Source organism: Entelurus aequoreus, linkage group LG24, assembly GCF_033978785.1.
Source record: "Entelurus aequoreus isolate RoL-2023_Sb linkage group LG24, RoL_Eaeq_v1.1, whole genome shotgun sequence".
Lineage (NCBI taxonomy): Eukaryota > Metazoa > Chordata > Actinopteri > Syngnathiformes > Syngnathidae > Entelurus > Entelurus aequoreus.
In genome coordinates this window covers 22,329,763-22,342,919 of record NC_084754.1, presented here as the reverse complement: position 1 = coordinate 22,342,919, position 13,157 = coordinate 22,329,763, and the positions used below count along the sequence as shown (strand labels likewise).

The window sequence follows — 13,157 nt, the reverse complement described above, 5'->3', positions numbered from 1 at the left end:
GTTAACAACACGCTTTTATGGTAACAATTATTTAGTTCTTTATCTCCTTGTTGCCAAGTGTACAGCCAGAGCTGACACCAAGGCAAGTGCTGGACACATACCATGTTATTCCAAGCCTGCTGCTGTCGTAAAACCTTCCCTTTTAGAAATGCCATACAAGCACTTTACACTTGAGTGTTGAAGCGTCAGATGCTTGTTCTTTTCCATAGTTAGCAGAAGGCTTTTCTTCCTGGCAGCTCATTTTATGACGTACTGTAGGTGAATTTGGAAGAAACAATACTGTACACATGTTACATAATAATGCATAAATTACATCTATGATAGAATGTCAAAGTGTTAACCTTGCATTAGTTCCTAAGTTGCTCTGGGTGTGGTGGGTAAGGGGTATATTTCATATATATTTTATTTGATGTATTTTCTTTAAAAAGACAAAAGAAAATCATACACACATTTAAAAACAAATCTGTGTTATCAGTCATTATTTGTCATATTTATTAATTGTTGCTGCTTATTGTACAATGTACTTTGTTGAGAATTTTTCAAGTTTCTAGAGACTTCTGTAATCCTTTTAGTATGGATGTATCAGTATCAAAATCTCACGATACGATAATATCACGGTATTGCTGGGTTGCAAACACGTGACCTAGAGGCACTTCCGGGTTTCAGGCGATGGTCTAGATTCCCATTAGGCTACTGTTTATTTACCTTCATAAGTGCGGATTCTGGCGTATTTTGTAAGGTTTAAAGGCAAACATATAAGCGATCATGAAATTAATATTTAAAATGGGATGGAGTGGATTTATACCCTATTCAAGAAAAATCATTTTTGAAAGATTTATACAATTCATCATCACCAAGATGTGACTGCTTGCTATGACCTCACCTCATTTGACCCTCGCAAGGATTTAGTGAAGGAAAAATTGGGGGCACATCATGTCTTTACATGTGGAGGGTCCACAAACTAAGCATTAACCAGTGAAAGACAATGTTGGATTTATTCGTGCATCGCTAAGTAACGTATTTGATTGACGAGTGCCGTGCTGCTGTGATCGTGACTCTAATGATTTGCAGGTCATTTCCTGCTACAAATATAAGTCTAATCTTCAATTCATGTCTGCATTGTTTTTATGGTGTGAAGTTTATATTCTCTCATTAATTAGCTATAGATGTCCAATGTTTGCTTGCGATATCAAGATTCAGTCTATGCTGTTGAGCCTACGAGAGATGTATTCATCTAGTTTATTAATACTTTTAAGGATATTTTCTTGATGAATAACAAATGGCACTAAAGAAGTTATGTGGTCATCCGTGCCGAATAAAGCACTTTGATTTTTTGCACAACTAAGCTTTTAGTTTCTGATATGAAAATCAACTACGAAAATACAGTGGGTTTGACCAGCAATTATAATATTTATTACTAAGACTTAATATGATGTTAGTTCGTAGTTATTTTTAGGCATAGCAACCACTAAAAAATACAAACTAATGCAATCTCTTGTCCTTTCTTTACGTTTTGTTCTGCTCTCTAACACTACTGAAATAGTAGAGAATAAACTCGCTTGCACCACAGAAAGTTTCTCCAACAAATGAAATGTTCACCCAAACATTTTCAAAGTGAAATTGGACCATGCTGGTCCAATTGTATTCCATAAGACGATACCAGTGATATTTTTAAGAGCCATTTTTTTCGACGCACTTTCTTTTTTTCCCTGACTTTATTGCTTTTTTGAACCACTTCTTTCAGGACTCTATGAAAGCTCTTTCTATCTCTCTTTTTGAACTACTGGAACACCCAAGAACAGAACGGCAATACAGCATTTTCTGCTCAAACTCTACACTCGCTCTCACTTGTTTTAATGCTGAACTAATTAATGCTGGTTTACGATCATGTGAATTAAGCCGTGAAGAAGAAATGGATGTGACGTCATATGCAACCCAGCAATTAAGGCCACGGTATGATATTATTGTAGAATTGTCCCAAAAAATAAATAAAACTCAGTAAAAAATGCCATAGTGTGTAAAATAAAGTGGCAGGAATGTTTAGGATACACATACTTATTGTAATTGAACACAAACATAATGCTCAAATATTCTAATCATATTCATTACTCCAAACATGTATTTTTGAGGTCAAACAATTGTGCAGAAACATCTACTCTTTAAGCAAATATCTGACAATTTAACTTTTAATAATGTAAATACCTCAAAAAATTATGTTTGCTTTTTTGGCTTCAAATATATTTTCTGGGTGATAGTTTATCAAGTAGCTTCTCATATATTCCGCAGTATGCAGAGTCTGCGCTCCGACCGGAGACGCTCCGACCGGAGACGCTCCGACCGGAGACGCTTCTCCGCGGCGGTGCACTGTGACACGCTCTGTGTCTCCTTGGAAACGCTCGAGACAAATTTAGCGCTTAAGTACTCAGATCTCCGCCAAATAAGTTATGTTTTCGCCAGGGTTTGTCTGTCTGTTTGTTAGCAACATAACTCAAAATGTTCTGGATGAACTTTGATGAAATGCTCAGGAAATGTTCATAAAAAACAATTTGATATACTCTAATCAGACTTTTATCTGATGCGTCCTTCTTTTCTCCCCTTTACTAAGTTTCACGCTCCCACATTCTGGTCCCGCTCTTTGGTCCTGCGCTGCGCAGAGGATTATGGGAGATTTGGTTTATTTTTAGACCAGTCAATGCAAAAGCACCAGAAAAAAACTACACTCACTAAGTTTTTGTTTCATACCGTCAGACGTCACGGCATCATTTTGATGATTTTAAAACCGCCATACAGGGGTATCCACAATAAGTACCTGTATCTTAATCTTAATCTTATATTATTTCAATAAACCTGCATTTTATTGTTTGTTTTGACTCAAATTTTTTATATTTAACCAAAATACAGTCCAGTTTTAATCTGAGGTACTAAACAAGTTCAATGATGATTTTAGGGAAAAAAATAGTTCTTATCCACTAAAGCCAAATTCTTTTGACAAAAGTAAATGCTATATCTGATGAGTTAGAGCCGGGACCCCGGGTGGACCACTAGCCTGTGCATCGGTTGGGGACATCTCTGCGCTGCTGACCCGTCTCCGCTCGGGATGGTTTCCTGTTGGCCCCGCTGTGGACTGGACTGCCGCTGATGTGTTGGATCCACTGTGGACTGGACTTTCACAATGTTATGTCAGACCCACTCGACATCCGTTGCTTTCGGTCTCCCCTAGAGGGGGGGGGTTACCCACATATGCGGTCCTCTCCAAGGTTTCTCATAGTCATTCACCGACGTCCCACTGGGGTGAGTTTTTCCTTGCCCGTATGTGGGCTCTGTACCGAGGATGTCGTTGTGGCTTGTACAGCCCTTTGAGACACTTGTGATTTAGGGCTATATAAATAAACATTGATTGATTGATTGATTGATTGATTGATGAGTTGAATCAGAGCAACCAGACTTGGCTTACCTTCATGTTCAGCGTGCAATGACTACTTTATGCCTGGACAAATTCAAGCGCTCCTTTGGAAATACTTTGCCACAAACAAGATGTTGAGATTTATGTTTTCATTTGTTCTCAAGGTAGGAAAGTCCATTGTTTATATACAGTACCTAGACTGTGTCGTACCTTTGTTTCATAATGCGCAATTAGCATGTGAAAAGACACTTTATTAGTCTTTCTCTTGGACAGCGGGTTTCAAATAGCACTACAGAGCATTGTCGCCAACTTAAGGAGTATTAATAGACCACACGCTGCTTACAAAAAAAAGTGCAAGATTATTTATTTATTTATTTTCCTAGGCAAAGATCACCAGTTGAGAATCAATGCTGTAAAATATGGCCAAAAAGACATTTGTGGACAAATAAAATGTACCAGAATGGTTCAAATAAAACATTACAAGCATCAGAAAAGGGATGTATGACAGAGTTTTAACGGCAGGCCACAAACAATAGCAGCACCCTCACATCGCGTCTAATATTGTTCATACAATATGTTTTCAACAGCATCAGCTGGAGGATGCCCAGTGGGATACTACGTGGTTGTATATGAACTAGGGTTGTCCCGATACCAATAATTTGGTACCTGTACTAAAATGTATTTTGATGCTTTTCAAAATAAAGGGAACTACAAAAAAGTTCAATATTGGCTTTATTTTAACAGAAAATCTTACAATACAATAAACACATGTTTCCTAAGAATAATTTCGACACACCTAGTGTGTGTGTGACAATCATTGGGACTTTAACATTTAATTTGAACTATTGCACTCAAAGAACAATTATAGAAGGTTAAAATATAAATCAGAAGGTATCAAACACATTGGGCTTTTCTTGTTGCACTCAAAGAACAATTTACAATTTTCCTTTTTACATATAGTCTGCCATAATCAAGGATTGGGTTAGAGTATAATAAAAAGCTTTATTTACATTATATTAAATGTTTCATGATTTATGGTTGCCACTCCTGATTGATTGATTGATTGATTGAAACTTTTATTAGTAGATTGCACAAGTTCCTGGTCTCTGCTTTAAGAAAAATACAATTATTAGTAAGTACTAAAAACAAAACTATGGATAAATGTATACAGATAAGCCATATAGAAGGTAAAACACACTTTTGTTAAAGATAAAACACAAATTGTAGCAATTTGTTACAAAATATAATCATTTCACTTGCATTAGTTGACTGCTAATAGGGCAGTTTTAACTCCGCTAAAATGTGGCATCAATCCAAGCAGCTGTGTGCGCGTCTTATGTATGTATCTACATGTTATGTATCTTCATGTGCACAGCAGAGGAGCTGGTTAACTCATGAGAGTAGCGTATGTGAGTTTGTGAGAATGGCAACGTGTTGTCTGAGTGACGTCAGTGAGTGAGTGAGTGGGCGAGCAAAGAGAAAGAGCGGTAGCGCTGCGCTGCACAGTAGAGTGAAGAACGGGTCTGGTTTTGTCCTGCAAAACTAACAATAAAGCAACGAGATTGTCATAAATCGGCGACCTCGTCATTTTGACCTGAAAGTGGAGCTCAGCAGACCCATTGACGGGTAAAGCGAACCTGACGAAAACACGACTCTGAAGGGAACGTCTGCCCTGTGCCCCTCTACTTCGGTCTGCACCGGGGAAGAACTACAGGACAGGTGTAACAACAACATCATTACCTGTCACTCTTTAAACTCCTTGTGCCGATCTGAATGCTTATTATTTAAATGTTTACTTAAGTTTGAAGCAAAGGTGTTAATACTAATCACCACATTTGGCGAGGCGTGTTTTAAAGCAACACTTGAAGCGCAGCGCTTCCTTGTTTGAAGCGTAACCTTTACCGTGAGTTCTGGATGCCAAACACCTCCATATTGCGCTTCACACACCCTCTTTATTAACCAGTAGAATTGTCGGTTTTTGCCATTCCTCTTCTCCAAGATGTTATTGCTTGTATGCACTTTGTGTGTGCGTTTTGACACTCAACAGCATGCGCCTTGGCTCTGTAGTCCCCGCCACACAGCGGGCATTCAGATGAAAGGACGGTACCGGTACTTTTTAAAGGCAGTATAGTACCGATTTAAATCAATTAGTATCGCGGTACTTTATCAGTACCGGTATACCAAACAACCCTAATATGAACACACATTTTTATTATTACTTCCATTTCTTTGGGCATCATCTCACATTTATTTTTATTTTTGTTTTGTCACATTTTTCTCCATGGCTTTAACTCGTGTTCAATGATAGCTTATTCTAGCACTGTAATGACACATGACCCATCTCATACGGTCTCCCTTCTTCCTCTAGGGTCTTTCTGAAAAGCTCGCACACAAAGAGAAGAAGTATCAGGAGCTGGAGGAAAAACTAAAGACCGAAAAGGCTGTCAGAAAGGCAGGTCAAGAAAGCCTGAGAGAAAAAGAGCAAGCGATCTTGGAGCTCCAGACCAAAGCCACCGGAATAGAGGAGTCCCTGCAGAAGGCCCATGTGGAGCTGGGAGAGAAAGCTGAAGAAGTGGCCAAATTGAAGGGTGAGATCACAGAGCTGGAAGTGAAACATGCAGAAATGAAGGTTGAGAGGAAGCAGTTGGAGCAGCAGAGGGAAGAGAAGGACAACCAAGGTGCTCACCAGCAGACTGAAATCAGTCAGGTGAGTCCAATCCATGACCATTGGTTGGCCATCGCAAGCTTCTTCAAAAACGGCACATTGCCTGAAGTGTCTTTAAAGCAGTCTTTTCTTCTGAGACAAAATCATCTTCTCTCATCCTGTGCTATTTCTAGCTGCATGCAAAACTACTGGAGGCAGAGAGGCAAGTGGGAGAACTCCAAGGTCGTCTAAAAGAACAGAGGCAGCTGTCTGGGGAGAAACTGAAGGACCGAGAGCAGCAAGCAGCTGACCTGCAGCTTAAACTCTCCCGTGCTGAAGAACAGGTAGACATGAACTTTAGCCTGCAGAGGTAGTGGTGCATTTCTGACTTTATTGTAGCTATTGTAAGTGGTGTATATTCAAAACAGGGAGTGAACAAGTCAAATCAGTGATTGCTGTAATGCAGAGAACGGGTAACTAAATAAGCTATGCTTCTTCCTACTTTGTCAGACATGTCCCCCACCCCCAAATGTTAGTTTTTAGATTGGCAGATAGGTAAACAGTTCTTTATTTAGAAATGAAAAAAGAAAACTTCCAAGTTGAGGTTTATTAATTGCCTCCAAATTAAATAACTGTAAAACTAAGGACATAAAACAAAGTGCTGGTACAATAATACACACATAAAATGCAAAAACATGTAAAAAGCATGTTAAATCATCAATACAGCCTTGTATAAATTGAAATAAGCAATTTAACTATTCAGGAAAAAAAGCTGACAGCTTAATACTAACAATTTGCGTCGCGATTATTTTGAAAATGTTTAACCAATGATATTTTTGGGGAACAAAGTTGATGTATAAAAAAGCATATTCATAACTACTTACAGGCATATATTCACCAAACTCTGTGTAAGTCAGTGCTTCTCAAATAATGGGTTGGGTCTCCCTGAGGGGGATGTGTGGTGATAGGCAAGAAACTTTCAGTATTAGCGTCTTTTTTAACCTTTAAACAATACACAAGCCTCAAGCTTGGTGGCAGAACTGCTTGAATTAATCATTAATATGACCAAGTATACTTAAGTATACGATAAGATGTCCGTGGGGCGTGTGAAAACAATACACAAGTCTTTAGCTCGGTGGCATGTAAGTGCTGCTGCCAGCAACTTAAATAGCGGTAAATAAACATTATCAGGTTTTCAATTGGATTTCAATTTGGGGGGATCGTGAAAAAAATTGTCTCCATGTGGGGTCATGACAAAAATAATTGATAAGCACTGGTGTAAGTGAAGATATGACTGCTGACTTTGCAATACTGGGGTAGTCTGCTGCTGCTGCTGAAGCCTAATGCGACAAACATTAAACTCTCAAACATGTAACATAATCAATATTATGTGGGACAACTGCCAGGAGAGGGCAGCACACTAGTATGCATTTTTGAAAAATAAACTAAAAAACAATCAATGGATGTTTAATAGAAGTGATGTCAGTAAAGATGATTACTTTAAGACTAAAGCTGAAACTGATTGTGTTTGATGATGTAAGGTTCACCTTTTAAATGATGTAAATGTACTTTATTTTTGTTGAAATTATTTCTAAAATGAGTGGCCTAAACTTACAGTACACTGCAGGTGTAGTATAGAAACATGAATGAAGAAAAAACATTTACAATACTCAGAATGCTGTTTTATTTGTTTTAGATGAAGGAAAGTGCCAGTAAGAACACAGACCTGCAGCACCAGCAGGAGAAAGCCAAGCAGCAGCATCAGGAGCTCCTGGCACTACAGCAGAATACCAACGGTAAACTACGCGAGTCTCAGGTAAAGCTAACACGTATTTTAATAAAATTAACAGTCTCTGTAAGCGTGGAGCAAAATTTAGATTTTTTTTTTTTGCTGGTAATTGTGGTTTCCTTTTGTGACTGGATTCACTTTTATTCACTGATTTTAACATAAAACAAAGTACCTTACATGCCGTTGTGTGACCTTGTCCTCTCGCGGCAGAATGACCTGGAGCAGGTGTTGCGCCAGATTGGAGATAAGGACCAGAAGATTCAAAATCTGGAAGCTCTGCTACAGAAGAGTAAGGACATCGTGAGCCAGCTGGAAGCAGAAAGAGAAGATTTGTGTGCCAAGATCCAAGCTGGAGAGGGAGAGACTGCTTTGCTTAACCAACTCAAAGAGAAAAATCACACACTACAAGAACAAGTGAGTTAACACACAAACGTATTACCCGTCAGTTGTGGTGGGAGAAACCCGGTAGGTCATAGTGCTATGTCTGCCATAGATATTTTTACTCTTTTGTTTAGATCATATTCATTTTATGAGTTTTATACATGTGATCTCAATGTAGACCAAACATTGTATCTCATTCCATTGTGACCTTTTTCCCCTTACATGTTGTTGAATTTGTACTATTTAAATAGAGAAGCAGGTGGCAAGTCCCCACCACATCGCAGTGCCAACACAGATAGACAGACAACCATTCACACTCACATTCACACACTAGGGCCAATTTAGTGTTGTTTTTCAATTTGTGTTACAATCCTGTGCTTTGAGGTTAAGGTTAAAAAGAACACTTAAACAAAACAAAAAAATCACAGCGCAACTTTTGCCGCATCTTTCTGAAAAAGGTGCTGCAAATTCAGGCATTTTACGATCACAAAAAAAGGCCTGCTAAATCTGAATGGACTTATGTATATCATGTATCATATATACCAGGGCTCCCTAAACTACGGCGTGTTACTCTCGGTGTCTCCTAGCTGCTCAGGCAATTAATATTGTCTAAAAATGCATTTTCCCATCAATAACGTGACATCATTGCGCATATATATTACAGCCCGGCCACGGCCAAAAATTTTTTAACCCAATGCTGCCCCCGAGTCAAAAAGTTTGGGGACCCCTGATATACACCCTTCAGTGTGATACAGTTTAGGTTTTTTACAGTTGTACCTTAAGAACTGTCTGGTCAGTGAATAACAGTTTGTCTTGTGTGCAATATTAAGGTATTCCAGTTGACAGACAAGTTGAAGAACCAATCTGAGAGCAACAAACAAGCCCAGGATAACCTACACAAACAAGTTCAGGAGCAGAAAACTCTCCTGCGTTCTTCACAGGATCGAGCCCACACGCTGGAGACTTCTGTCACTGAGATCACCGCTCAGCTGGCAGACAGCAAGGACAAGGTGACCCAGCTGGACTCTCAGGTAGCCATGTATTTTTATTCTTTAAAGGGGTCATATTGTGTGGGTTTTTTTTTTTACATTTACAGGAGAACTGCACTTTCTTGTAGAATTTTCACAATCATTTTGAGAGACAAGAAGACAAAAGTTTTGTTTGTTTGTTTTTTTGCATTCTAACATGTAAAAATTGGCTCGTTCTTGGTGGCGATGCAATGCAGCTAATGTGAGCAATCCATTCTACCTCTAAATCACTTAAAAAATGCATCCAAAAACCGCCAACAATACTTAATTCACGCTCTATAGCCTGTGTAATAATCAAACTATAGCAACATTGTTATTTTTTTCAGCGATTACTGAGGTACTCTTTTTCTAGCGTATTAACACCTCTGTGTGCTACGGTATTAGCTATAAGCTAGCCTTTACATCACCAGCTAAATCACGTTTGAGTTTGTAATCCACAATGCAATAGGACACCAATCTGTACTGACTGAAAATCATGAACAATCATATTACATTATCTGTAAAGTATTAGCCCACATTTAATGTTTTGTTTCCACACAGCTAGCTTGACAGCGTATGTACTGTAGTTGTAATAACACGCATGACGTGCTACGTGTCTCATGATCGATATTAAAGTGACTCACTCAGTTGTGCGTTTGATCCAGCTGGCCGGGGAAGTTTTTTGAAGTTGACTTTGGGTAAGCACACCATTAATGTCAAAAAACATGGCTCCAAGTTCCACATTTACCCCGTCAAAGTCACGTCGACCTCACTCTCTTGACTTTCGGCTGCTATAACGGTTAACCCTCTCTTCGTGCTCGCTTGTAGATGCAGTAATTCATCCTCTGTATATTCAGCTTCAAAAAGATAAGGTTGTGAATCCTCATTTGTCAAAAAATAGTCGTCTTTGTCCATTACCAAGTCTAACACGATTAGAACACACTCGCGTTTGTATCCGGAGGTAAGAACACACAATTTGTTGCCGGAAGTCAGAAGTGCGATGTTATGGAAAAGGAAATAAATGCACCGAAGAAATAAGTTCTGGTAATGCATAAAATGACCAAAATACGGTAAATATTGCACATATTACCTATCGTTATGGACGTGTCTGTTAGTACATTATATATGCACTTGCAGTGTGTATGGACGTGTCTGTTAGTACATTATATATACACTTGCAGTGTGTATGGACGTGTCTGTTACTACATTATATATGCACTTGCAGTCTGTATGAAAGTGTCTGTTACTACATTATATATGCACTTGCAGTGTGTATGAAAGTGTCTGTTACTACATTATATATGCACTTGCAGTGTGTATACGAATTGTTGATGGGGGCGGGGATGGCTTTGAAGGCCACAACGGTGACTTCCATTAGCCGCATCTTCGAAGCGTTTTTTATCATCTTAAAAATATCTTTAGAATTTACGGTACTTATGCTGATCCCTAATACACAAAAACGGGTACTAATAGATATTAAAACTTGGTTTTGCATAGTAGGATCCCTTTAAAATACTTTTTGTTCTCGAGAGAAAAATTCCCATTTCTGAGCTTTGGTGTGTTTTTCCACCAGCTGAAGGCAAAAACCGAGATGTTGCTGTCCACAGAAGCAGCAAAGGCTGCACAGAAGGCCAACCTAGACAACAACCTAGAATCTGCTCAGCATGCACTACAGGATAAGCAGCAGGTAACATATTATGTTTTTAAATAAAAAGATTTAAAAAAAAGGTTTTGGGTAATGTCCTAGTTATACACGCTGCCTCTTGCAGGAGCTGAATAAAGTAGAAAAAAACGTGGAAGAGCAGACACAGAGGCTCAAGGAACGTCATGAGCAGTGCACTCAGCTGGAAGCTTCCTTGAAGGAGCACAAAGACAAACTTCTGGCCTCGGAGCAGCATGCAGAGAGGCTGGAAGGGCTCAATAGGGTCAGGGTTCCATCCTTTCAGAAATTCATGAACACTTAAACGGATGGAAAGTTTGAACATTGAAGTTAAAACAAATGTGTTGATTTGTCAGAAACTGGAGATACAGATAGGGGAGGTGCAAGCTGCACGGGAGCAGGCACAGCAAGAAGTACAGGATCTGCACAAGGAAGCATCGCAGGTCAAACAGAAATCTAAGGAGCTCCAGAACTTTCTGGACAAGGAAAGAGCAAGGTGAGATACACTAAACTTGTATATTAATTTTTATTAGAGGTAAAAATATTTTTCAGTGCAACACAATGACTCTATTGATGAGTGTTTCAAACATGCTAATATGTCAGGTCTCAGGATGGCTACACAAACTTGGTTCCTTAATGGCACTACTGTGAGTGTGCACTGTAGTAACTAGGAAAAAAGGAGTAACTATCGATGCATTGACACATTAGTGCAGCTATCCAGACAAAAAGGTTGACACTCTTTTTAAATTGTATTGTCACTCTTAACATGCTAACAGCAGTCATCATATCCGACACCACACACACATTTCACCACATGCAGCACTCGTCACAACACAAAACTTCCTCATTATGCACCAATCACGGTTTTAAGGTGAGTGAGTTGGTCAAAAATCCCTCGAAATTCTGAACTTCCACAACACGAGTGTCACTGAGGGTCTTGTCGGGTGATGATGATGAGCAAACTTGATGTGATGAAAGGACAGCAAGCAGGAACTCGATAAGTACTTTTTATCCGAAACACAGCCTCATCTCAAAACACACAAGAACCCTAAACACCAGTCTTTCTCAAATAGTAAGGGTCTTAGTAAAGTAGCTTACAGTCGGCATGTTTTTTGCATATTCGCTGTGTTCTGTAATTATTTTGGTTTCACTGTGATAATTATGACAACATGTTGTGTTTGGTATTCCATATTGCTGAATTTATTCCTTAACATCAAGTAATTAAATTACTTTGAAATGTTTTTTGTTTTTTTTATTCAGCTCCCGCAAGAAGGAGCATTTATAACTTGAATATTAACCAAAACCTTATTTTTATCTTTTTACTTAAAAAAAGACATGAATAATATTATATGTGACTTGTATGTCACAAAAGCCTTACAAATAAAAATGTGTTATTTTAAACGTACCGGTAATGTATTTTTATAAAACAATTTTTAGTATTGGTTCAGGAAACATTAATGCACCGGCACTGTTTCAGAAATACCGATTTGGTACTAATATCGGTGTAAATGTAAATGATATCTATCGCTAGTCAGTCAGCAACAAATTAATATATATGCTGTATTGATCCCATAGATATTGAATGAGCATAATTTTGGGGGGATTTTTGGGGCTCTCGTGAAAAGATTGGCTCAGAATGTATGAGACACAGTCAATTTTTTCTAAGTGAATCAGCCAGCACAAAGCATTAAATAAAACTCACTGGGAATCTGTGGGTTGTGCTGGAAAGCTTAAAGGTTCCATCAGTAATACAAGATAGAGAATGTTGTGACATTGTTTCAACTAATTCAAATGATACAGCAACTAACGGTAGACCAGTGGAGTGTTGTGAATGTGCAGTTCAATGACGACTCTGTTGCCCTTTCCATTTCATTCAAACAACTGACACTACTGTATGCTATTTAGAAATGTCAGCCTTCAAGAGGAAATGGGGACCAAGACTTCCTCTTTGAGTGACATCTGTAAACAGTTGGAGAGCTGTGAGCAGGAGAAAGGTGCCCTCAAGCTCAGTGTGGTCAAGCTGACCCAGGAAGGGAAGACTCAGCATGTAGAGTTGGAGAAGAAGGCACAGAGTCTGGCTGCAGACTTCCAGAAGGCCCAGCAGGAGAAAGAGACTCACAGGAAGGAACTGGTCTCCATTCAGGAAAGTCTCAGCAAGACCAGAAAGGCCCTGAAGGAATGTCAGAGTCAACTGGACACAGAGAGAAAGAATCATAAGGCAGCCATGGAGGAAAAGGTTAGTTCTTGCTTGCTTATTAATTTGCAGGATGGGA

The 13,157-nt window shown here is 38.9% G+C and overlaps 1 protein-coding gene across 3 annotated transcripts in view; it reads left to right on the top strand.

Moving 5' to 3' along the window:
* Window positions 1–13,157, top strand: part of eea1 (early endosome antigen 1) — a 33,347-nt gene that overhangs the window by 7,663 nt on the left and 12,527 nt on the right. For all 3 annotated transcript variants that reach the window (XM_062035685.1, XM_062035684.1, XM_062035686.1), the window contains 9 exons: window positions 5,772–6,110; window positions 6,242–6,391; window positions 7,744–7,863; window positions 8,047–8,250; window positions 9,048–9,248; window positions 10,798–10,911; window positions 10,994–11,149; window positions 11,241–11,380; window positions 12,790–13,120. In XM_062035685.1, the coding sequence (XP_061891669.1) occupies window positions 5,772–6,110; window positions 6,242–6,391; window positions 7,744–7,863; window positions 8,047–8,250; window positions 9,048–9,248; window positions 10,798–10,911; window positions 10,994–11,149; window positions 11,241–11,380; window positions 12,790–13,120 (1,755 nt within the window). The remainder of the gene's footprint in view (window positions 1–5,771; window positions 6,111–6,241; window positions 6,392–7,743; window positions 7,864–8,046; window positions 8,251–9,047; window positions 9,249–10,797; window positions 10,912–10,993; window positions 11,150–11,240; window positions 11,381–12,789; window positions 13,121–13,157) is intronic.